The 26,168-nt window shown below is 48.2% G+C and overlaps 1 protein-coding gene across 3 annotated transcripts in view; it reads left to right on the plus strand.

The window, feature by feature from the left end:
* Nucleotides 1-26,168, plus strand: part of ube2o (ubiquitin conjugating enzyme E2 O) — a 202,426-nt gene that overhangs the window by 22,017 nt on the left and 154,241 nt on the right. For all 3 annotated transcript variants that reach the window (XM_072483904.1, XM_072483905.1, XM_072483906.1), the window contains exon 2: nucleotides 12,233-12,295. In XM_072483904.1, coding sequence (XP_072340005.1) covers nucleotides 12,233-12,295 — 63 coding nt within the window. The remainder of the gene's footprint in view (nucleotides 1-12,232; nucleotides 12,296-26,168) is intronic.

The following is a 26,168-nucleotide window of genomic DNA, read 5'->3' on the forward strand; positions in this document are numbered from 1 at the left end:
GGTCTATAATTCCCTGCTTTCTCTGTGCTCCGCTTTTTAAACAGTGGGGTTACATTAGCTACTCTCCATTCTGCAGGAACTGTTCCAGAGTCTATAGCATCCTGGAAGATGACCACTAATCCATTCACTATTTCTAGAGCCACTTCTTTAAGTACTCTGGGATGTAGATTATCAGGCCTTGGGGATTTATTGGCCTACAATCCCATCAATTTCCCAATACCATTTCTCTACTAATGCCATTCTCTTTCAGTTCCTCCCTCTCACTAAACCCTATGTCCCCCAACATTCTGATATGTTATTGGTGTCCTCCTTTGTGAAGACCGAACCAAAGTGTGTATTTAGTTGGTCAGCCATTTATTTGTTCCCCATTATAAATTCCCCTGTTTCTGACTGGGGGACCTACATTTGTCTTCGCCAATCTTTTTCTCTTCGCATAGCTAAAGAAATGTTAGTCGGTTTTTATATTCCCTGCAAGCTTACTCTCGTACTGTTTCCCATGGCCCTTCTTTGCTGAATTCAACAATTAACATGCTTGTGCAATGATTCTAATTTCACCTTTACCTTCCTCCTTCCTCTGGGACCCATCTCACACATTTTATTTCCTATTTTAGCATTATCTGTCTTTCTCAATTCTGTGTGTACCTTGGTGTTCCTCTCTAGCTTTGCTTATTTGAATAGTCACATAGGTGGTGAGGCCTGGATGGCTTGCTGCTCTCTGCCTGCAGCTTCAGATACCATTGAATGAAATTCAAATACTTCACTGTGATGTCAATAAATGCTGCTGATGGAGCAGGACAGTCTGCACAAGCTGGCACACAAAAGCTGAGTGTGCAGCAGAATTCATTGTTGGAGAGTGTTTGCTCAAAATGTGTTTATGTCAATAGGCAAGTAAAATCTAGATTCTTCTATTAGTGGCGATTCAATTATTTTGGAGCGTGCCGTCACGTAAAGTCATTGGCAAACAGGATTGAGGAAATTCCCAAGGCATTTTATACATATATAAAGGGCATGAGGAAAAAAGGCCCTTTGGCCCATCCCGATTGTGTCGACCATCAAGCACTTAACTAGTCTAATCCCATTTTCTTGGTCTGTACACCACAATCAGCCCCCCCCCCCCCCCCCCCCCCCCAAGGGAAAACAACCCCAGCATATTCGGTCTCTTGGTAGCTGAAACGATCCAGCCCAGGCACTGTCTTTTCCCAAGAAACAACAAAGCAGGGCAGCTTTTGGGCAATGGTTACTAGAGAGTGACTGGAAGGGACAGAATATACAATTGTAAGAATGCACCAGCAGATAAAGCTGGAGATTACAAAAATGGCAAAACGGAGTTTAAGACCATGTATCTGCACACAGCAGTTGTAACAACTGGGATAAATTGTTAACAGATAAATGACCCGATGGGCACTAACGAGACATGGTTGAAAGGTGACCAAGACTGGGATCTAAATATTGAAGGGTATTTGACATATAGGAATGACAGGAAGCTTAGAAAAGGTGGTGTGGGTTAGCTGTTATTAATTAAAGATTCAGTTCAATACTGAGAGGTGATCTTCGCTTGGAAGATTAGAATATAGAATCAGTTAAGTGGGGATCAGAAATAGTAAAAGTAAGAGGTCGCTTGTGGGAGTAGTTATAGGGACCTAACAGTAGTTACACTGTAGGACAATATATAGGCAGTAATAAATGAAGCAAGTAAGAAAGATACCACAATAATCTACATGTGGATTAGGAAAATCAGATTGTTAAATGTAGCCTGTAAAACAAGTTGATAGTGTTTTCCAGGGTTTTCTTAGAGCAGTGCATTCTAGAACCAACCAGGGAGCAGGCTATCCTAGACCAGGATAATGTGCAGTGACACAGGAGTGATCAATAACCTCAAGGTAAAGGGACCTCTAAGTCATTGGTTTCCAACCTCTTCAGCAACACGACACACGTGAATGAGACAAACAATTCCACGGCGCACCCATTTTTTCTGCTGAATCGATTGCACCTAAACGCCACATAATCTTTATTAGTGTCACAAGTGGGCTTACATTGACACTGCAATGACGCTACAAAATCCCCTAGTTGCCACACTCCGGCGCCTGTTCGGGTACACTGAGGGAGAATTCAGATTGTCCAATTCACCTAACAAGCATGTCTTTCGGGACTTGTGAGAGAAAACCGGAGCACCTGGAGGAAACCCACGCAGACACAGGGAGGACGTGCAGACTCCGCACAGACAGTGACCCAAGCTGGGAATCAAACCCGAGTCCCTATGAAGCAACAGTGCTAACCACTGAGTTACCGTGCTACCCATTAACTTTTATTATGATTCCGTTCTTCAAAGCAAACATGCTAGATTGCAGTTTTTTGTATTCTGCCTGTGTTTGAAGCTTTACTCCGATTTGAAAACTAATAATTTGACTTCTAATTTGTCTGATTCCTGGGACGTTTATGTTTACACATTTTATAGTGACCTGCTGTTCTTCATGTCACACATCTTAGCCAACGTTTGTATGGGAAAGGGTTTAGTTATTCATGACTATGTGTCAAACATGTCTCTAACCCACTGTCCGTTCTCAGCAGGACAGAGTATTCCTGAATGGATGCACCTGCAATTTAGCCACAAGTGTTGCACTCCCCAACATATTTTTGTCAAATCTCTTCTAGTTCCCACCCAACTCTGGCCACCAATTCTGCTCCACCCCCTCTTAATCAGTATAAAATCCACCATTTTCCTACCTCTCATAGCTATGAAGAAGAGTCACAGGGACTCGGTGTTAACTTGTTTCTTCCCACAGATGCTGCCAAACCCGCTGAGCTTTTCTGACATTTTCTGTTTTATTTCAGATTTGCAGCATCTGCTGATAGTTTGCTTTTATAACAGGTGCTTCTGCAATTCCAGAAGAGACTCCAAGATTGCATGTTGCCTCCCTGGGATGTCACAAAGGCTGCAGGGCATTCTGTAGGAGAGAGCAAACAGACTGATATCGTGGTACATATTGGCACCAACAACATTCGTAGAAAAAGGAATCAGTCTTGTAAGCAGAATTTAGGGAGCTAGGAAGTAGATTAAAAAAACAGGACCCAGAAGGTAGTAATCTCTTGATTACTTCTGATGCCACATGCTAGTGAGTATAGAACTAAGAGGTTAGGAGGGAAGCGCAGTGGGTAGCACTGCAGCCTCACGGCGCCGAGGTCCCAGGTTCGATCCCGGCCCCGGGTCACTGTCTGTGTGGAGTTTGCATATTCTCCCCATGTTTGCGTGGGTTTCGCCCCCACAACCCAAAGATGTTATAGAATGTTATAGAAGAATACAGCACAGAACAGGCCCTTCGGCCCACGATGTTGTGCCGAACCTTTGTCCTAGATTAATCATAGATTATCATAGAATTTACAGTGCAGAAGGAGGCCATTCGGCCAATTGAGTCTGCACCGGCTCTTGGAAAGAGCACCCTACCCAAGGTCAACACCTCCACCCAACACTAAGGGCAATTTTGGACACCATGGGCAATTTATCACGTCCAATCCACCTAACCTGCACATCTTTGGACTGTGGGAGGAAACCGGAGCACCCGGAGGAAACCCACGCACACACGGGGAGGGCGTGCAGACTCCGCACAGACAGTGACCCAAGCCGGAATCGAACCTGGGACCCTGGAGCTGTGAAGCAATTGTGCTATCCACAATGCTACCGTGCAGGGTAGGTGGATTGGCCACGCTAAATTGCCGCTTAATTGGAAAAATGAATTGGGTACTCTAAATTTATATTAAAAAAAAAAAAAAAAAAAGAAATAGGAGGTTAGTCCAGATGAATGTGGCTGGTGGGATGGTGCAGGAGGGAGGGCTTTCGATTTCTGGGACATTGGAACAGTTTCTGGGGACTGTACAAGGCGGACAGGTTGCACATGAACCAAAATGGGACCACTGTCCTTGGGAGGTTTGTTGGTGCTGTTGGCGAGGGTTTAAACCAACGCGGCGGGGGTGGGATCCTGAGAGAAAGTTCAGCAGGGAGAGATGCACAGCCCAAATTAGAAGAGATAGCAAGTGAGTCAGGAAGACACAGGTTCGAGACCAGTTAAGCCACAAAGGAGTTCGGTAAAATTGGATAGTATTTATTTTAATGCAAGGAGTCTGACGAACAAGGCAGATGAGTTGAGGGCACAAATTAAAATATGGAGGCATGTTATTGCTGTCACCAAGATATGGTTGAGAGAGGCCCGATTGGCAGCTCAATATTCCAGGATATAGGATCTTCGGGCGAAATTGAGAAGGAGGTAAAACAGGAAGGGGTTTCGCAATTTTAATCAAGGAATCAATTACAGCAGTAAGGAGGGTTGGTATCTTAGAAGGTTCTTCAAATGAAGCCATATGGGTAGAACTATGGGCCCCCTAACAGTCCGAGAGAAATAGAAGAGTAGATATGCAGGTAAATTTCAGAGACACGTAAAAGTAATAAAGTAGTGATAGTGGAGGATTTCAACTTAAGAGTCATAGAATCATATAGCACAGAAAAAACCCTTGCCCATCGTGTCCGCGCCGGCCAAACACAACCACCTAACCCTTCTAATCCCATCCCAAATAACTTTTCACTGTACTTCGGTACATGTGCCTAAATATCAATCAATTTCCAGCCCATTGCCTTGTATACCCTGGGATTGCAAGTGCACAACACGGTGGAACAGTGGTTAGCACTGCTGCCTCACAGCGCTAGTGACCCCGGTTCGATTCCCGCCTTGGGTCACTCACTGTCTGTGTGGAGTTTGCACGTTCTCCCCGTGTCTGGGTGGGTTTCCTCCGGGTGCTCTGGTTTCCTCCCACATTCCAAAGATCATTCATCTTTTTATTGTCACAAGTAGGCTTACATTAATATTGCAATGAAGTTACTGTGAAAAGCCCCTAGTCGCCACATTCCAGCGCCTGTTCGGGTACACGGAGAATTCAGAATTCTCAACTGGTACGGAATTGAGCCTGCGCTGCTGGCCTTGTTCTGCATCACAAACCAGCTGTCTAGCCCACTGAGCTAAACTAGCTGTGCAGGCGAGGCGGATTGACCATGGTAAATTGTCCCTTTTTGTCCAAAACGTTAGATGGGGTTGTTGGGTTACGGGGTGAGTGACCTCCTCCTGCACTGTAGTGATTCTGTGATTCTGAATGTAATGAGGGTCTTGGCCACGACTCCCAAACCCAACCCTCTGGGTAAAAATGATTTTCCTCACATCCTTTCACTTCTCCAACAGTAACTGAAGTAGTCACAGTGTGAAAGATTTAGAGGGAGCGGAATTCTTAAAATGTGTCCAGGAGAAAGTTTTAAGCCAGTACGTAAAAGGTCCGACGAAAGAGGGAGCGTTTTGCAGACGGTGATCATAGCTCCGTTGGATTCAAGATTGTTCTGGAAAAGGACAAGGGTGGACCCGAAATCAAAGCTCTAAACTGTGGATGACACTGGAGGGTTATGGCAGATATTGAGGGCTCAAAATAGCAGAAACCCTCGAGGCGTATAGAATGCGCAAGAGAGAACTTGAAAAGGAAATTAGAGCAAAAAGGGAACGTGAAAGAATATTGGCATGTAAAGTACTTGTTTTACAAGTACATTAAGCATAAAAGGATGACTAGGCAAAGGATAGGACCCATTCATGACCACAGTGGTAATTTGTGTACGGAGCCGGAGGACATCGACAGGGGTTTATGAACACTTTGAGGCGGTGTTCACTCGTGAGAGGGACGATGTGGGTACGGAACTCGGGGAGAAGGACTGTAATAAAATTGATAAATCAACATTGACAGAGAGGAGGTTCTGAGTGGTCTGGCAGGATTAAAAGTAGATCAATATCCAGGGCCAGATGCAATGCATCCCAGACTATTGAGTGAGGCAAGGGAGGAAATCGCAGGGGTGCTGGCAATTTTCAGGTAGTAGTGGTTAAGGGTAATTATAAACTGCTCTTTTTGGGTGTAAAGTTAAAATGTTTAATTTTTTATTTATAATAAAATTCTGTTTTAGATATTCCAAAGCCCTATTTTTTTTCCTGGAGTGAATTATTCTTTCTGCACAGTCTTACAAACATTGAACATTACAGCGCAGTACAGGCCCTTTGGCCCTCGATGTTGCGCCGACCTGTGAAACCACTCTAAAGCCCATCTACACTATTCCCTTATCGTCCATCTGTCTATCCAATGACCGTTTGAATGCCCTTAGTGTTGGCGAGTCCACTACTGTTGCAGGCAGGGCATTCCACGCCCTTACTACTTACTCTCTGAGTAAAGAACCTACCTCTGACATCTGTCTTATATCTATCTCCCCTCAATTTAAAGCTATGTCCCCTCGTGCTAGACATCACCATCCGAGGAAAAAGGCTCTCATTGTCCACCCTATCTAATCCTCTGATCATCTTGTATGCCTCAATTAAGTCACCTCGTAACCTCTCTCTAACGAAAACAGCCTCAAGTCCCTCAGCCTTCCCTCATAAGATCTTCCCTCCATACCAGGCAACATTCTGGTAAATCTCCTCTGCACCCTTTCCAATGCTTCCACATCCTTCCTATAATGCGGCGACCGGAATTGCACACGATACTCCAAATGCGGCCGCACCAGAGTTTTTTACAGCTGCAACATGACCTCATGGCTCCGAAACTCAATCCCTCTACCAATAAAAGCTAACACACCGTACGCCTTCTTAACAACCCTCTCAACCTGGGTGGCAAATTTCAGGCATCTATGTACATGGACACCGAGATCTCTCTGCTCATCCACACTGCCAAGAATCTTACCATTAGCCCAGTACTCAGTCTTCCTGTTATTCCTTCCAAAATGAATCACCTCACACTTTTCTGCATTAAACTCCATTTACCACCTCTCAGCCCAGCGCTGCAGCTTATCTATGTCCCTCTGTAACTTGTAACATCCTTCCGCACCGTCCACAACTCCACCGACTTCAGTGTCATCTGCAAATTTACTCTCCCATCCTTCTACGCCCTCCTCCAGGTCATTCATAAAAATGACAAACAGCAGTGGCCCCAAAACAGATCCTTGTGGTGCACCACTAGTAACTGGACTCCAGTCTGAACATTTTCCATCAACCACCACCCGTTGTCTTCTTCCAGCTAGCCAATTTCTGATCCAAACTGCTAAATCACCCAGAATCCCATGCCTCCGTATTTTCTGCACTAGCCTACCGTGGGGAACCTTATCAAACCCTTTACTGAAAACCATATACACCACATCAACTGCTTTACCCTCATCCACCTGTTTGGTCACCAACTCAAAGAACTCAATAAGGTTTGTGAGGCACGACCTACCCTTCACAAAACCATGTTGACTATCTCTAATCAAATTATTCCTTTCCAGATGATTATATAATCCTATCTCTTATAAACCTTTCCAAGACTTTGCCCACAACAGGCGTAAGGCTCACTGGTCTATAGTTACCGGGGTTGTCTCTACTCCCCTTCTTGAACAAGGGGACAACATTTGCTATCCTCCAGTCTTCTGGCACTATTCCTGTAGACAACGATGACTTAAAGATCAAAGCCAAAGGCTCAGCAATCTGCTCCCTAGCTTCCCAGAGAATCCTAAGATAAATCCCATCCGGCCCAGTGGACTTATCTATTTTCACACTTTCCAGAATTGCTAACACCTCCTCCTTATGAACCTCAAGCCCTTCTACTCTAGTAGCCTGAATCTCAGTACTCTCCTCGACAACATTGTCTTTTTCCTGTGTGAATACTGACAAAAAATATTCATTTAGCACCTCTCCTATCTCCTCAGACTCCACGCACAGCTTCCCACTACTGTCCTTGACTGCCCTACTCTTACCCTAGTCATTCTTTTATTCCTGACATATCTATAGAAAGCTTTTGGGTTATCCTTGATCCTACCTGCCAAAGACTTCTCATGTCCCCTCCTGGCTCCTCTTAGCTCTCTCTTTAGGACCTTCCTAGCTAACTTGTAACTCTCGAGCACCCTAACTGAACCTTCATGTCTCAACTTTACATAAGCCTCCTTCTTGCTCTTGACAAGTGTTTTGACTGCTTTAGTAAACCATGGTTCCCTCGCTCGACCACTTCCTCCCTGCCTGACAGGTACATACTTATCAAGGACACGCAGTAGCTTTTCCTTGAACAAGCTCCACATTTCCATTGTGCCCATCCCCTGCAGTTTTCCTCTCCATCCGATGCATCCTACGTCTTGCCTCATCGCATCATAATTGCCTTTCCCCCAGATATAACTCCTGCCCTGCGGTATATACCTATCCCTTTCCATCATTAAAGTAAACGTAATCGAATTGTGGTCACTATCACCAAAGTGCTCACCTACCTCCAAATTTAACACCTGTCCTGGTTCATTACCCAGTACCAAATCCAATATGGCTTCGCCTCTTGTTGGCCTATCTACATACTGTGTCAGGAAACCCTCCTGCACACATTGGACAAAAACAGACCCATCTAATGTACTCTAACTATAGCGTTTCCAGTCAATATTTGGAAAGTTAAAGTCACCCATATCAACTACCCTGTTGCTTTCGCTCCTATCCAGAATCATCTTTGCAATCCTTTCCTCTACATCTCTGGAACTTTTCGGAGGCCTTTGGAAACTGCCATTCAATGAGATCATGGCTGATCTTTTGTGGACTCAGCTTACTTTCCGGCCCGAACACCATAACCCTTAATCCCTTTATTCTTCAAAAAACTATCTATCTTTATCTTAAAAACATTTAATGAAGGAGCCTCAACTGCTTCACTGGGCAAGGAATTCCATAGATTCACAACCCTTTAGGTGAAGAAGTTCCTCCTTAGCTCAGTCCTAAATCTACTTCCCCTTATTTTGAGGCTATGCCCCCTAGTTCTGCTTTCATCCGCCAGTGGAAACAACCTGCCCGCATCTATCCTATCTATTCCATTCATAATTTTATACGTTTCTGTAAGATCCGCCCCCCCCGCACCCTTCTAAATTCTAACGAGTACAGTCCCAGTCTACTCAACCTCTCCTTGTAATCCAACACCTACAGCTCTGCGATTAACCTAGTGAATCTCTTCTGCATACCCTCCAGTGCCAGTACGTCCTTTCTCAGGTAAGGAGACCAAAACTGAGCACAATACTCCAGGTGTGGCCTCACTAACACCTTATACAATTGCAGCAGAACCTCCCTAGTCTTAAACTCCATCCCTCTAGCAATGAAGGATAAAATTCCATTTGCCTTCTTAATCAACTGTTGCACCTGTAAACCAACTTTTTGCGACTCCTGCACTAGCACACCCAGGTCTCTCTGCACAGCGGCATGTTGTAATATTTTATCATTTAAATAATAATCCCTTTTACTATTATTCCTACCAAAATTGATGACCTCGCATTTGTCAACATTGTATTCCATCTGCCAGACCCTAGCCCATTCACTTAACCTATCCAAATCCCTCTGCAGACTTCCGGTATCCTCTGCACTTTTTGCTTTACCACTCATCTTAGTGTCGTCTGCAAACTTGGACACATTGCACTTGGTCCCCAACTCCAAATCATCTATGTAAATTGTGAACAATTGTGGGGCCAACACTGAACCCTGAGGGACACCACTAGCTACTGATTGCCAACCAGAGAAACACCCATTAATCCCCACTCTTTGCTTTCTATTAATTAACCAATCCTGTATCCATGCTACTACTTTACCCTTAATGCCATGCATCTTTATCTTATGCAGCAACCTTTTGTGTGGCACCTTGTCAAAAGCTTTCTGGAAATCTAGATATACCACATCCATTGGCTCCCCGTTATCTACCGCACTGGTCATGCCCTCAAAATTCCACTAAAGGGCACGACCTGCCCTTTATGAACCCATGCTGCGACTGCCCAATGGGACAATTTCCATCCAGATGCCTCGCTGTTTCTTCCTTGATACATTTCAGCATCTTTCCTACTACCGAAGTTAAGCTCACTGGCCTATAATTACCCGCTTTCTGCCTACCTCCTTTTTTAAACAGTGGTGTCATGTTTGCTAATTTCCAATCCGCCGGGACCACCCCAGAGTCTAGTGAATTTTGGTAAATTATCACTAGTGCATTTGCAATTTCCCTAGCCATCTCTTTTAGCACTCTGGGGTGCATTCCATCAGGGCCAGGAGACTTGTCTACCTTTAGCCCCATTAGCTTGCCCATCACTACTTCCTTAGTGATACCAATCCTCTCAAGGTCCTCACCTGTCATAGCCTCATTTCCATCAGTCACTGGCATGTTATTTGTGTCTTCCACTGTGAAGACCGACCCAAAAAACCTGTTCAGTTCCTCAGCCATTTCCTCATCTCCCATTATTAAATCTCCCTTCTCATCCTCTAAAGGACCACCTTTAAGGTCTGGTCTGGGATCGTAATAAAGGGAGGTCATGTCTGACCAACTTGATTTAATTTTTTGAAGAGTTGACCATGTGTGTAGATGAGGATAATGCACTTGACGTAGTCTACTTGGACTTGGCAAGTCTTTTGATGAGGTCCCAAATAGGAGATTGATAACAAAGGTAAGAGCCCATGGAATCCAAGGAAATTTGGCAGGAATCCGAGAGTGATGGTTGAGGGGTGTTTTTCTGATTCGAAGCCCATGTTCATTGGGATCACGCAGGGATCAGTGTCGGGACCCTTGCTGCCTGTGGTTTATATAAATGAATTGACTTGAATGTAGGAGGGATGGTCAGTAAGTTCACGACTGAGATGAAAATTGGTGGTAAATAGTGAGGATAGCCTTCGATTACAGGAGGATATGGACGGGCTGGTCAGATGGCCTGATCAGTGGCAAAATGGAATTCAATCCGGATAAATGAGGTGATGCACTTGGACAGGACAAACCAGGCATGATAAACGGCAGGACCCTGGGAAGCATCGAGGATCAGAGGGACCTTAGTGTGCATGTACACCCGTTCCTAAAGGTAGCACAACAGGTGCATACAGAGGTTAAAAAGGCATATGGTATAGCTGCATTTATTAGCCAAGGCTAGAATTTAAGAGCAGGGAGGTTATGCTGGAACTGTATAAAACGTTAGTTAACCCACAGCTAGAGTATTGTGTGCAGTTGTGGAATCCACATTAAAGGAAGGATGTGATAGCACTGGAAAGGAGATTTACCATGATGTTGCCTGGGGGTGGAGTGCTTTTCAGCAAGAAGAGAAATTGGTTAGACTGGGGTCGTTTTCCTTGGATAATGAGGGGGGGGGCATGATTTAAGATGTATAAAATTATGAGGGACATAGTCAGGTGGAGGGATCATTGACCAGGGAACATAGATTTGAGATCAGGTGCAGGAGGTTTAGAACATACAGTGCAGAAGGAGGCCATTCGGCCCATCAAGTCTGCACCGACCCCACTTCAGCCCTCACTTCATCCCCGTAACCCAATAACCTAACCTTTTTGGACACGAAGGGCAATTTATCACGGCCAATCCCCCTAAGCTGCTCGTCTTTGGACTGTGGGAGGAAACCGGAGCACCCGGAGGAAACCCTCGCAGACTCTGGGAGAACGTGCAGACTCCGCACAGACAGTGACCTAGAACCTTTTCACCCAGAGGGGGGTGGGAGTCTGGAACTCGCTGTCTGAAAGGGTGGTGGAGGCAGAGACCCTCATCACTTTTAAGAAACATTTAGGTGTGCACTTGTGATGCCAAGGCATACGATGCCAATGCAGACAAGGCTATGGGCCAGGAGCGGGGAAATGGGATTAGTATAGTTAGGTCGTTGTTTTTGACCAGTGCAGACCCAATGGGCTGAAAGGTATTTTTTGTGCTGTAGACCTCTGACTCTGGGCAGCCAAGAGATGCTCTGGGGCATCAGCAGCAGCAGAATTGTACTCAACCACAATCTGTAACCTCATAGCCTGGTATATCCCCCACTCTACCATTACCAGGTGATCAACCCTGCTTCAGTGAAGTGCAGGAGGACATGCCAGGAGCAGTACCATGCATACCTAAAAATGAGATGCCAACTTTTGAAGTTACAGCACCGGAATACTGAACAGTATACGCAGCAAGTGATAGAGCGAAGCGAATCGACAGCTAACAGATCAGTGCTGCCACATCCTTTATATCGGAGGGAAGGTTATTGATGAAACAGCGAAACATGATTGGACATTCTGAATTCTCCCTCTGTGTACCTGAACAGGTGCTGGAATGTGGCTACTAGGGGATTTTCACTAACTTCATTGCAGTGTTAATGTAAGCCTACTTGTGACAATAATAATGATCACAAAAGATTATTATAAATTCCTTTGTTTTTCCTTTATAGCTGAAACTAGAAGACCGCTCGCTGATGCCCCGTGACTTGGTTCGACGTATGGGCAAAAATACTGTAAGTTTCTTGTCTCCATCACATTTTATCCAATGGAGCTTGAAGCATTTCTAACCTTATTCCTGTTCCAGATGTTCATGTGCTTGTTTATTTGCTAAATCAATGTTTAATATCCTCGTATCAGTACTTTTTCCTCCCCACCCGTCAATATTTTCTTCCTCTGCAGTGAGGAGGGGTTTGTTTAAAATTCTACTTCTTGGGGCTCTGTGAAAGTGATTTTAAAAGGTGTTCTGCAGTACAAAACATTAATATTGGTCTACCACTAACCCGAATTTGTGCTTACTGCAGGCAGGATAATGTAGTATTGTGGTGTAATTATTATGGTGCAGAACCAGTGAGTTTAGTTCCATTTCCACTATGGCCAGTGTTGAATTCCAAAGGAGCTGCACATTCAATCGTGAGAATCCTTACAGTGCAGAAGGAAGCCATTCTGCCCATCGAGTCTGCACCGGGTCTACCAAAGCACCCTACCTATGCTCACTCACCTGCCCTATCCCCATAACCCCACCTATCCTGCACATATACGGACAGTAAGGGGCACTATAGCATGGCCAATCCACCAGCCTGCACATCTTTGGACTGTGGGAGGAAACTGCAGCACCCGGATGCAGACACTGGGAGAATGTACAAACACCACACAGTCACCCAAGGCCAGATTCAAACCCGGGTCCCTGGTGCTGTGAGGCAGCCGTGCTAACCACATTTCTGAGATGGCATCAGACTACTAACCATACAGCTATCAGATTGTTGGAAAAACACTGGTTCATTAGTATAATTCATGGAAGCGATCCTGGCATCCATACACAGTGGCTTTAATACCCTGCAAAGGGCATTAGAGGCAATGGATGGGTAGAAACTAAAGGACAGAAAGTATCAGGAAGTTTAGGTTCCTAAATGGTGACGGGGCTGTGGTAATGGTGGCCTGGATAATTCACCTTAGTCTTGAATAACCTGTTTGGTATTGCAATCTCGATCCTCTTGCCTGCTTTCTTCATTTGTTTTGATCCATAAGCAACATCATGAGGGACAGTGTTAGATCCATTGCAACAATGGCCGGGATTCTCCGACCCCCAGCCGGGTCAAAGAATCCCGGCGGGAGGCGCGAATCCCGCCACGCCGCCCCAACACGGGCTGCCCTATTCTCCGGCGCTGTTTTTCGGGATTCCCGCCACGCCAGTCGGGGGCCGTTGACAGCGCCCCCCCCCCCCCCCCGGCGATTCTCCGGGCCCCAATGGGCCGCCAGTTTTGGCCAGCCCCGCCGGTGTGAATTACTCGCCTCACGCACAGAGGGACCTGGCAGGTACGTGTGCGAGGGCGGCCCTCGGGAGGCGGCGCACGGAGGATCACGTGGCCAGGCCCGTGATTGGGGTCTACCGATCTGTGGGCGGGCTTCTCCCGTGGGGGGGGACTTCTTTCCTCCGGGCCGGGCCCTTGTAGGGCTCTGCCATATTGCCCGGGGGTCGGCGAGGAGAAGGGAGCCCCTGCGCATGTGCGGAAGTAGGCCGGCCGGTCTGCGCATGCACGGAAATACGTCGGCCGGTCTGCGCATGCATGGAAATACGGCGGCTGGTCTACGCATGCGTGGAAATACGCTGGCCGGTCTGCGCATGTGCGGAAATACGCCAGCCGGTTTGCGCATGCGTGGAAATATGCCGGCCGGTCTGCGCAGGCACGGAAGTACGCCGGCCGGTCTGCGCAGGCGCGAGATCCTGCCGGCCGGTCTGCGCAGGCGCGAGATCCCGCCGGCCGGTCTGCGCAGGCGCGAGATCCCGCCGGCCGGTCTGCGCTGGCGCGAGATCCCGCCGGCCGGTCTGCGCATGCGCGAGATCCCGCCGGCCGGTCTGCGCATGCGCGAGATCCCGCCGGCCGGTCTGCGCATGCGGGAGATCCCGCCGGCCGGTCTGCGCATGCGCGAGATCCCGCCGGCCGGTCTGCGCATGCGCGAGATCCCGCCGGCCGGTCTGCGCATGCGCGAGATCCCGCCGGCCGGTCTGCGCATGCGCGAGATCCCGCCGGCCGGTCTGCACATGCGCGAGATCCCGCCGGCCGGTCTGCGCATGCGCGAGATCCCGCCGGCCGGTCTGCGCATGCGCGAGATCCCGCCGGCCGGTCTGCGCATGCGCGAGATCCCGCCGGCCGGTCTGCGCATGCGCGAGATCCCGCCGGCCGGTCTGCGCATGCGCGAGATCCCGCCGGCCGGTCTGCGCATGCGCGAGATCCCGCCGGCCGGTCTGCGCATGCGCGAGATCCCGCCGGCCGGTCTGCGCATGCGCGGAAGTACGCCGGCCGGTCTGCGCAGGCGCGGAAGTACGCCGGCCGGTCTGCGCAGGCGCGGAAGTACGCCGGCCGGTCTGCGCAGGCGCGGAAGTACGCCGGCCGGTCTGCGCAGGCGCGGAAATACGCCGGCCGGTCTGCGCATGCGCGAGATCCCGCCGGCCGGTCTGCACATGCGCGAGATCCCGCCGGCCGGTCTGCGCATGCGCGAGATCCCGCCGGCCGGTCTGCGCATGCGCGAGATCCCGCCGGCCGGTCTGCGCATGCGCGAGATCCCGCCGGCCGGTCTGCGCATGCGCGAGATCCCGCCGGCCGGTCTGCGCATGCGCGAGATCCCGCCGGCCGGTCTGCGCATGCGCGAGATCCCGCCGGCCGGTCTGCGCATGCGCGGAAGTACGCCGGCCGGTCTGCGCAGGCGCGGAAGTACGCCGGCCGGTCTGCGCAGGCGCGGAAGTACGCCGGCCGGTCTGCGCAGGCGCGGAAATACGCCGGCCGGTCTGCGCAGGCGCGAGATCCCGCCGGCCGGTCTGCGCAGGCGCGAGATCCCGCCGGCCGGTCTGCGCAGGCGCGAGATCCCGCCGGCCGGTCTGCGCAGGCGCGAGATCCCGCCGGCCGGTCTGCGCAGGCGCGAGATCCCGCCGGCCGGTCTGCGCAGGCGCGGAAGTACGCCGGCCGGTCTGCGCAGGCGCGGAAATACGCCGGCCGGTCTGCGCAGGCGCGAGATCCCGCTGGCCCTTCGGTGCCGGCTGAAGCGGCGCAACCCCTCCGGCATTCACTTAGCTCCTGAAGGTTCAGAGAATTCCTCCCTTTCGTGGGCTGTTGACACCGGAGTGGTTGGCGCCGGTTTTCCCGGCAGCGTGTGGACTTAGTCCCAGGAAGGGACATCCCGGCCAATGTCTCTCACTTTAACAGGATGCCAGCCAAATATGTGTGTATTTTGAACTGACCGCCGCCATTCGTGTATCATTCTGATTTTCACCTGGAAGCTTCCAGCTTTGACCCTGATGTGTTATGTGAATTGGTTTGAGCTGTGATGGAGTTGGGGCTTTATAACTGGCCTTAGTGCTGATTAACTAGGGAAGAAAAACCTGCACAAGACCCCTAATTACAAAGAAAAGTACAGCACAGGAACAGGCCCTTCGGCCCTCCAAGCCTGTGGTGTTCTGCCCTTACTCTGTCCGTATCCCTCTATTTCCTCCCTATTCATGTATCCAACATCTTAAATGTTGCTAATGTGCCTGCTTCCACCACATCCTCGGGCAGCGCGTTCCAGGCACCCCACTCTGTGGAAAAACTTACCCCGCACATCTCCCTTAAACTTTCCCCCTCTCACCTTGAGCATGTGACCCCTTGTAACTGACACTTCCACCCTTGGAAAAAGCCTCTGACTATCCACCCTGTCTATGCCTCTCATAGATTTGTAGACCTGTATCGGGTCTCCAATCAGCCTCCGTCTTTCAAGTGAAAACAATCCTAATTTATTCAACCTCTCCTCATAGCCAACACCCTTGAAATCAGGCAACATCCTGGTGAACCTTCTTTGCACTCTCTCCAAAGCTTCCACGTCCTTCTGATAATGTGGTGACCAGAACTCCAAATGCAGCCTAACCAAGGTTTTATATAGCTGCAACATGATTCCCAACTCCTGTATCCAATGCCCCGGCTGATGAAGGCAAGCATGCCATATGCCGCCTTAATTGTCTTGACCATCTGTGTTGCCACTTTTAGGGAGCTGTGGACCTGCACGCCCAGATCCCTCTGTATGGTAATGTTCCGAAGGGTTCTGCCATACAGTATAATTCATACCCAGATTTGATCCTCCAAAGTGCATCACCTCCTGAATTAAACTCCATCTGCATTTTCTGTGTCCAAGTCTCCATTCTATCTATATCCTGTTGTATCCGCTGACAATCCTCGGGACTATCAGCAACTCCGCCAATCTTTGGTTATCCACAAACTTACTAATCAGACCATCCACATTTTCCTCCAGATCATTTATATATACTACAAACAACAAAGAGCCCAGCCCTGATTCCTGCGGAACACCACTAGCTACAGATCTCCATTCTGAAAAATACCCTTCCACCACTACTCTGTCTTCTATAACCGAGCCAGTTCTGTATCCATCTAGCCAGCCAACTCGAGTCCCATGTGATTTTAGTTTTTGTACCAATCTGCCACGTGGGACCTTGTTAAACGCCTTACTAAAGTCCATATAAACTACATCCACAGCCCTTTCCTCATCAATTTTCTTTATCACATCTTCATAAAACTCAATAAAGTTGGTGAGACATGACCTTGCCTATACAAAGCCATGCTGTCTGTCACTGACTAGTGAATTTTCCTCCAAATGTGCATATATTCTGTCCCTCAGCATCGTTTCCAAAAGCTTCCTTACCTCTGATGTCAGGCTCACCGGCCTGTAATTTTCTGGATTGTCCCTGCTTCCTTTCTTAAACAAAGGAATAACACTGGCTATTCTCCAGTCCTCTGGAACATCGCCTGTGATCAAACAGATATCTGTTAAAGCCCCAGCTATTTCTCCCCTTGTCTTTTGCAGTAACCTGGGATAGATCCCATCTGGCCCCAGGGACTTGTCTACCTTAATGTAATTCAGGATACTCAACACTTCCTCCTTTGATATATTGACATTCTCAGAGAGTTCACACACCTACCCCTGACCTCCACATCCGTCATGTCCTTCTCCCTGGTGAATACCGATACAATGTACTCGTTAAGGATTTCACCCACTTCCTGTGGTTCCACGCATCATAGAACATTTACAGCGCAGTACAGGCCCTTCGGCCCTCGATGTTGCACCGACCTGTGAAACCACTCTTAAAGCCCATCTGCACTCTTCCCTTGTCGTCCATATGCCTATCCAATGACCATTTGAATGCCCTTAGTGTTGGCGTGTCCACTACTGTTGCAGGCAGGGCATTCCACGCCCTTACTACTCGGAGTAAAGAACCTACCTCTGACATCTGTCTTATATCTATCTCCCCTCAATTTAAAGCTTTGTCCCCTCGTGCTAGACATCATCATCCGAGGAAAAAGGCTCTCACTGTCCACCCTATCTAATCCTCTGATCATCTTGTATGCCTCAATTAAGTCACCTCTTAACCTTCTTCTCTCGAACGAAAACAGCCTCAAGTCCCTCAGCCTTTCCTCATAAGATCTTCCCTCCATACCAGGCAACATTCTGGTAAATCTCCTCTGCCCCCTTTCCAATGCTTCCACATCCTTCCTATAATGCGGCGACCAGAATTGCACGCAATACTCCAAATGCCGCCGCACCAAAGTTTTGTACAGCAGCATCATGACCTCATGGCTCCGAAACTCAATCCCTCTACCGATAAAAGCTAAAACACCATACGCCTTCTTAACAACCCTCTCAACCTGGGTGGCAACTTTCAGGGAACTATGTACATGGACACCGAGATCTCGTTGCTCATCCACACTGCCAAGAATCTTACCATTAGCCCAGTACTCTGTCTTCCTGTTATTCCTTCCAAAATGAATCACCTCACACTTTTCTGCATTAAACTCCATTTGCCACCTCTCAGCCCAGCACTGCAGCTTATTTATGTCCCTCTGTAACTTGTAACATCCTTCCGCACTGTCCACAACTCCACCGACTTTAGTGTCATCTGCAAATTTACTCCCCCATCCTTCTACGCCCTCCTCCAGGTCATTCATAAAAATGACAAACAGCAGTGGCCCCAAAACAGATCCTTGTGGTACACCACTAGTAACTGGACTCCAGTCTGAACATTCCCCATCAACCACCACCCTTTGTCTTCTTCCAGCTAGCCAATTTCTGATCCAAAATGCTAAATCATCCTGAATCCCATGCCTCCATATTTTCTGCAGTAGCCTACCGTGGGGAACCTTATCAAACGCTTTACTGAAATTCATATACACCACATCAACTGCTTTACCCTCATCCGCCTGTTTGGTCACCTTCTCAAAGAACTCAATAAGGTTTGTGAGGCACGACCTACCCTTCACAAAACCATGTTGACTATCTCTAATCAAATTATTCCTTTCCAGATGATTATACATCCGATCTCTTAGAAACCTTTCCAAGATTTTGCCCACAACAGACGTAAGGCTCATTGGTCTATAGTTACCGGGGTTGTCTCTACTCCCCTTCTTGAACAAGGGAACAACATTTGCTATCCTCCAGTCTTCTGGCACTATTCCTGTAGACAAAGATGACTTAAAGATCAAAGCCAAAGGCTCAGCAACCTCCTCCCTAGCTTCCCAGAGAATCCTAGGATAAATCTCATCCGGCCCAGGGGACTTATCTATTTTCACACTTTCCAGAATTGCTAACACCACCTCCTTATGAACCTCAAGCCCTTCTAGTCTAGTAGCCTGAATCTCGACAACATTGTCTTTTTCCTGTGTGAATACTGACGAAAAATATTCATTTAGCACCTCTCCTATCTCCTCGGACTCCACGCACAACTTCCCACTACTGTCCTTGACTGGCCCTACTCTTACCCTAGTCATTCTTTTATCCCTGACATATCTATAGAAAGCTTCAGGATTATCCTTGATCCTACCTGCGAAAGACTTCTCGTGTCCCCTCCTAGCTCTTCTTAGCTCTCTCTTTAGGTCCTTCCTAGCTAACTTGTAACTCTTGAGCGCCCTAACTGAACCTTCATGTCTCATCTTTACATAAACCTCCTTCTTCCTCTTGACAAGTGTTTCGACTGCTTTAGTAAACCACGGTTCCCTTGCTCGACCACTTACTCCCTGCCTGACAGGTACATACTTATCAAGGACATGCAGTAGCTGTTCCTTGAACAAGCTCCATATTTCCATTGTGCCCATCCCCTGCAGTTTTCCTCTCCATCCGATGCATCCTACGTCTTGCCTCATCGCATCATAATTGCCTTTCCCCCAGATATAACTCCTGCCCTGCGCTATATACCTATCCCTTTCCATCACTAAAGTAAACGTAATCAAAGAGTGGTCACTATCACCAAAGTGCTCACCTACCTCCAAATCTAACACCTGTCCTGGTTCATTACCCAGTACCAAATCCAATATGGCCTCGCCTCTCGTTGGCCTATCTACATACTGTGTCAGGAAACCCTCCTGCACACATTGGACAAAATGGACCCATCTAATGTACTCGAACTGTAGCGTTTCCAGTCAATATTTGGAAAGTTAAAGTCCCCCATAACAACTACCCTGTTGCTTTCGCTCCTATCCAGAATCATCTTTGCAATCCTTTCCTCTACATCTCTGGAACCTCAGTAGACGAGTCCTCATCAAACGTCCTTTCTGCCACTGGAATCCTGTCCTTGACTGACAATGCCACCCCTCCCCCTCTTTTACCACCTTCCCTGAGCTTACTAAAATATCTAAACCCCAGCACCTGCAACAACCATTCCTGTCCCTGCTCTATCCATGTCTCCGAAATGGCCACAACATCGAAGTCCCAGGTACCAACCCATGCCGCAAGTTCACCCACCTTATTCTGGATGCTCCTGGCATTGAAGAAGACACACTTTAAACCACCTTCCTGCCTGCCGGTACACTCCTGCACCTTTGAAACCTTACTCATGACCTCACTACTCTCAACCTCCTGTATACTGGAGCTACAATTCGGGTTCCCAAGCCCCTGCTGAACTAGTTTAAACCCTCCCCAAGAGCATCAGCAAATTCTCTGTGTCCCCCCACCCCCCAGGGAGATCTGAAATCTGAAACCCTCCCTCCTGCACCATCCCTGTAGCCACGTGTTCAACTGCTCTCTCTCCCTATTCCCTAACAACCCAGAGATAATAACTCTGTTTGTCCTCGATCTAAGTTTCCACCCTAGCTCCCTGAATTCCTGCCTTATATCCCTATCCCTTTTCCTACCTATGTCATTGGTACCTATGTGGACCACGACTTGGGGATGCTCCCCCTCCCCCTTAAGGATCCCGAAAACACGATCCGTGACATCAAGCACCCTGGCACCTGGGAGGCAACACACCACCACAGTCTCTCTCGTTCCCACAGAATCTCCTATCTATCCCCCTAACTATGGAGTCTCCAATGACTAATGCTCTACTCCTCTCCCCCCTTTCCTTCTGAGCAACAGGGACAGACTCTGTGCCAGAGACCTGTACCCCATGGCTTACCCCTGGTAAGTCCCGTCCCCCCCCCAACAGTATCCAAAGCGGTATACTTGTTTCTAAGGGGAACGACCACAGGGGATCCCTGTACTGACTGCTTCCTCCCAGCCCCTCTCACCGTCACACATCTATCTTTATTCTTCAGAGTAAATACATCCCTGAAGCTTCTATCTATGACCACCGCTGCCTCCCAAATGATCCGAAGTTCATCCAGCTCCAACTCCAGTTCCCTGACGTGGTTTCTGAGGAGCTGGAGATGGGTGCACTTCCCACAGATGAAATCAGCAGGGACACTGACGGCGTCCCTCACCTCAAACATTCTGCAGGAGGAACATTGCACTACCTTCCCTGCCATCCCCTCTAGATAAAAGAAAAAGAAAGAGCTTACCTGTTATTCACTCCCCTTCTCAGCAAGCACTCACTCAGCAACCTCTGCGCCCCGCGCGATAACACCCGAGGGAAAATAAAAGAAAAACTACTTACCAGCCAATCCCTTACCTGCAGGCTGTGACATCACCGTTCCACTTCTTTCTACTTCTACCTGCCCTCGAGCCTTCCTCTTGATCTTTACAGCGAGGAGGGGGTAAGGAGGGAATCACTGAAGAAATGCTTCGGGTTTAAGTGTCACTTGACAACAGCTCCTCCACAAACCACTTTCAAGTTAGGGTGACCACAATGGACGTATGCAGATTTCCCCCACAACAGCCAATCAGCAGCCCTGCTCTACTGCCCTCTGCTGTATGCTTGTCTTCACTTGAACAGCTCGGGTCTCTTGCACAGGTACACGTTCAAGTTAGGGTGACCACAACGGATGTATGCAAATTTTCCCCGCAACAGCCAATCAGCAGCTCCGCTCTACTTCCTTCCATTGTCCTTGAATGGGCCCTCTCTTTCTCTTGCTACCCTCTTGGTCCTTGTATGTGCATAGAAAGCCTTGGGATTCTCCTTAACCATGTTTACTGAAGACATTTTATGGCCGCTTTTAGCCCTCCTAATTCCACGTTTAAGTTCCTTCCTACTTTCACTGTCCTCTTCAAAAGCTTTGTCAATTTGTAGATGCCTGGACCAATCGTATGCTTCTATTTTCATTTTGACGAAGCTTACAATTTCCCTTGTCATCCATGGTTCCCGAATCCTGCCATTTCTATGCTTCATTTGTGCGGGGACATGCCTGTCCTGCATTTCAATCAACTGGCCTTTAAAAGCCTCCCACATGTCAGAGGTGGATTTGCCTTCAAATAGCCGCTCGACATCCACATTCCCCAGTTCCTGTTTAATTTGGTTGGAATTGGCCCTCGCCCAATTAAACCCCCTCACCCGCAGGCCACTCTTGTCTTTATCCATGTTTATTCAAAATCTTATGGAATTCTGGTCGCTAAGCCCACAATGCTCCCCCACTGAAACATCAATCACCTGGCCTGGCTCCTTCCCCAATACCAAGTCTAGAATGGCCCCCTCCCTGGTTGGATTGTCAACATTCTGTATCAAAAAGCCCTCTTGGCAACATCTGACAAATTGCTCTCCATCCGAGCCCCTGGCTGTAAAAGATTCCTAGTCAATATGGGAGAAGTTAAAGTCGCCCATCACAACTACCCTGCTTTTTTCACACCGTTTCAGTATCTGACTACACAACTGTTCCTGTGTCCTGCAGGCTGCTGGGAGGTCTATAGCACACTCCCAACATTGTGATTTCACCCTTCTTATTCCTGAGCTCCACCCATAATGCCTCACTACAAGATCCCTCCAATGTGTCCTCCCTCAACACAGCTGTGATCTGCTCCCTAATCAGCATGCAACTCCCCCACTTTTTTTGTTTCCCCTTCTGTGCCGTCTAAAACACTGATATCCCAGAATGTTAAGCTGCCAGTCCTGTCGCTCCTTTAACCATGTCTCCGTAATTGAAATTACAATTGGATTGGATTTGTTTGTTGTCACGTGTACCGAGGTACAGTGAATAGTATTTTTCTGTGAACAGCTCAACAGATCATTAAGTACATGAAAAGAAAAGGAAATAAAAGAAAATACATAATAGGGCAACACAAGGTATGCATCGGGTGAAGCATACAAACAAACAAAGAACAAAGAAATGTACAGCACAGGAACAGGCCCTTCGGCCCTCCAAGCCCGTGCCGACCATACTGCCCGACTAAACTACAATCTTCTACACTTCCTGGGTCCGTATCCTTCTATTCCCATCCTATTCATATATTTGTCAAGATGCCCCTTAAATGTCCCTATCGTCCCTGCCTCCACTACCTCCTCCGGTAGTGAGTTCCAGGCACCCACTACCCTCTGCGTAAAAAACTTGCCTCGTACATCTACTCTAAACTTTGCCCCTCTCACCTTAAACCTATGCCCCCTAGTAATTGACCCCTCTACCCTGGGGAAAAGCCTCTGACTATCCACTCTGTCAATGCCCCTCATAATTTTGTATACCTCTATCAGGTCGCCCCTCAACCTCCTTCGTTCCAGTGAGAACAAACCGAGTTTATTCAACCGCTCCTCATAGCTTATGCCCTCCATACCAGGCAACATTCTGGTAAATCTCTTCTGCACCCTCTCTAAAGCCTCCACATCCTTCTGGTAGTGTGGCGACCAGAATTGAACACTATACTCCAAGTGTGGCCTAACTAAGGTTCTATACAGCTGCAACATGACTTGCCAATTCTTATACTCAATGCCCCGGCCAATGAAGGCAAGCATGCCGTATGCCTTCTTGACTACCTTCTCCACCTGTGTAGCCCCTTTCAGTGATCTGTGGACCTGTACTCCTAGATCTCTTTGACTTTCAATACTCTTGAGGGTTCTACCATTCACTGTATATTCCCTACCTGCATTAGCCCTTCCAAAATGCATTACCTCACATTTGTCCAGGTTAAACTCCATCTGCCATCTCTCCGCCCAAGTCTCCAGACAATCTAAATCCTGCTGTATCCTCCGACAGTCCTCATCGCTATCCGCAATTCCACCAACCTTTGTGTCGTCTGCAAACTTACTAATCAGACCAGTTACATTTTCCTCCAAATCATTTATATATACTACAAAGAGCAAAGGTCCCAGCACTGATCCCTGTGGAACACCACTGGTCACAGCCCTCCAATTAGAAAAGCATCCCTCCATTGCTACCCTCTGCCTTCTATGGCCTAGCCAGTTCTGTATCCACCTTGCCAGTTCACCCCTGATCCCGTGTGACTTCACCTTTTGTACTAGTCTACCATGAGGGACCTTGTCAAAGGCCTTACTGAAGTCCATATAGACAACATCTACTGCCCTACCTGCATCAATCATCTTAGTGACCTCCTCGAAAAACTCTATCAAGTTAGTGAGACACGACCTCCCCTTCACAAAACCGTGCTGCCTCTCACTAATACGTCCATTTGCTTCCAAATGGGAGTAGATCCTGTCTCGAAGAATTCTCTCCAGTAATTTCCCTACCACTGAAGTAAGGCTCACCGGCCTGTAGTTCCCGGGATTATCCCTGCCACCCTTCTTAAACAGAGGAACAACATTGGCTATTCTCCAGTCCTCCGGGACATCCCCTGAAGACAGCGAGGATCCAAAGATTTCTGTCAAGGCCTCAGCAATTTCCTCTCCAGCCTCCTTCAGTATTCTGGGGTAGATCCCATCCGGCCCTGGGGACTTATCTACCGTAATATTTTTTAAGACACCCAACACCTCGTCTTTTTGGATCACAATGTGACCCAGGCTATCTACACCCCCTTCTCCAGACTCAACATCTACCAATTCCTTCTCTTTGGTGAATACTGATGCAAAGTATTCATTTAGTACCTCGCCCATTTCCTCTGGTTCCACACATAGATTCCCTTGCCTATCCTTCAGTGGGCCAACCCTTTCCCTGGCTACCCTCTTGCTTTTTATGTAAGTGTAAAAAGCCTTGGGATTTTCCTTAACCCTATTTGCCAATGCCTTTTCATGACCCCTTCTAGCCCTCCTGACTCCTTGCTTAAGTTCCTTCCTACTTTCCTTATATGCCACACAGGCTTCGTCTGTTCCCAGCCTTTTAGCCCTGACAAATGCCTCCTTTTTCTTTTTGACGAGGCCTACAATATCACTCGTCATCCAAGGTTCCCGAAAATTGCCGTATTTATCTTTCTTCCTCACAGGAACATGCCTGTCCTGTATTCCTTTCAACTGACACTTAAAAGCCTCCCACATGTCAGATGTTGATTTGCCCTCAAACATCCGCCCCCAATCTATGTTCTTCAGTTCCCGCCTAATATTGTTATAATTAGCCTTCCCCCAATTTAGCACATTCATCCTCGGACCACTCTTATCCTTGTCCACCAGTACTTTAAAACTTACTGAATTGTGGTCACTGTTACCGAAATGCTCCCCTACTGAAACATCTACCACCTGGCCGGGCTCATTCCCCAATACCAGGTCCAGTACCGCCCCTTCCCTAGTTGGACTGTTTACATATTGTTTTAAGAAGCCCTCCTGGATGCTCCTTACAAACTCTGCCCCGTCTAAGCCCCTGGCACTAAGTGAGTCCCAGTCAATATTGGGGAAGTTGAAGTCTCCCATCACCACAACCCTGTTGTTTTTACTCTTTTCCAAAATCTGTCTACCTATCTGCTCCTCTATCTCCCGCTGGCTGTTGGGAGGCCTGTAGTATACCCCCAACATTGTGACTGCACCCTTCTTATTCCTGATCTCTACCCATATAGCCTCACTGCCCTCTGAGGTGTCCTCTCGCTGTATAGCTGTGATACTCTCCTGAACAAGTAGCGCAACTCCGCCTCCCCTTTTACATCCCCCTCTATCCCGCCTGAAACATCTAAATCCTGGAACGTTTAGCTGCCAATCCTGCCCTTCCCTCAACCAGGTCTCTGTAATGGCAACAACATCATAGTTCCAAGTAGTAATCCAAGCTCTAAGTTCATCTGCCTTACCCGTAATGCTCCTTGCATTAAAACATATGCACTTCAGGCCACCAGACCCGCTGTGTTCAGCAACTTCTCCCCGTCTGCGCTGCCTCAGAGCCACACTGTCCCTATTCCCTAGTTCTCCCTCAATGCTCTCACCTTCTGACCTATTGCTCCCGTGCCCACCCCCCTGCCATACTAGTTTAAACCCTCCCGTGTGACACTAGCAAACCTCGCGGCCAGGATATTTATGCCTCTCCGGTTTAGATGCAACCCGTCCATCTTATACAGGTCACACCTGCCCCGGAAGAGCTCCCAGTGGTCCAGATAACAGAAACCCTCCCTCCTACACCAGCTGTTTAGCCACGTGTTTGTCTGCTCTATCTTCCTATTTCTAGCCTCACTGGCACGTGGCACAGGGAGTAATCCCGAGATTACAACCCTCGAGGTCCTGTCTTTTAACTTTCTGCCTAGCTCCCTGAACTCCTGCTGCAGGACCTCATGCCCCTTCCTGCCTATGTCGTTAGTACCAATATGTACAACGACCTCTGCCTGTTTGCCCTCCCCCTTCAGGATTCC

The sequence above is a fragment of the Scyliorhinus torazame genome, chromosome 18, assembly GCF_047496885.1.
Source record: "Scyliorhinus torazame isolate Kashiwa2021f chromosome 18, sScyTor2.1, whole genome shotgun sequence".
In the NCBI taxonomy this organism is placed as follows: domain Eukaryota; kingdom Metazoa; phylum Chordata; class Chondrichthyes; order Carcharhiniformes; family Scyliorhinidae; genus Scyliorhinus; species Scyliorhinus torazame.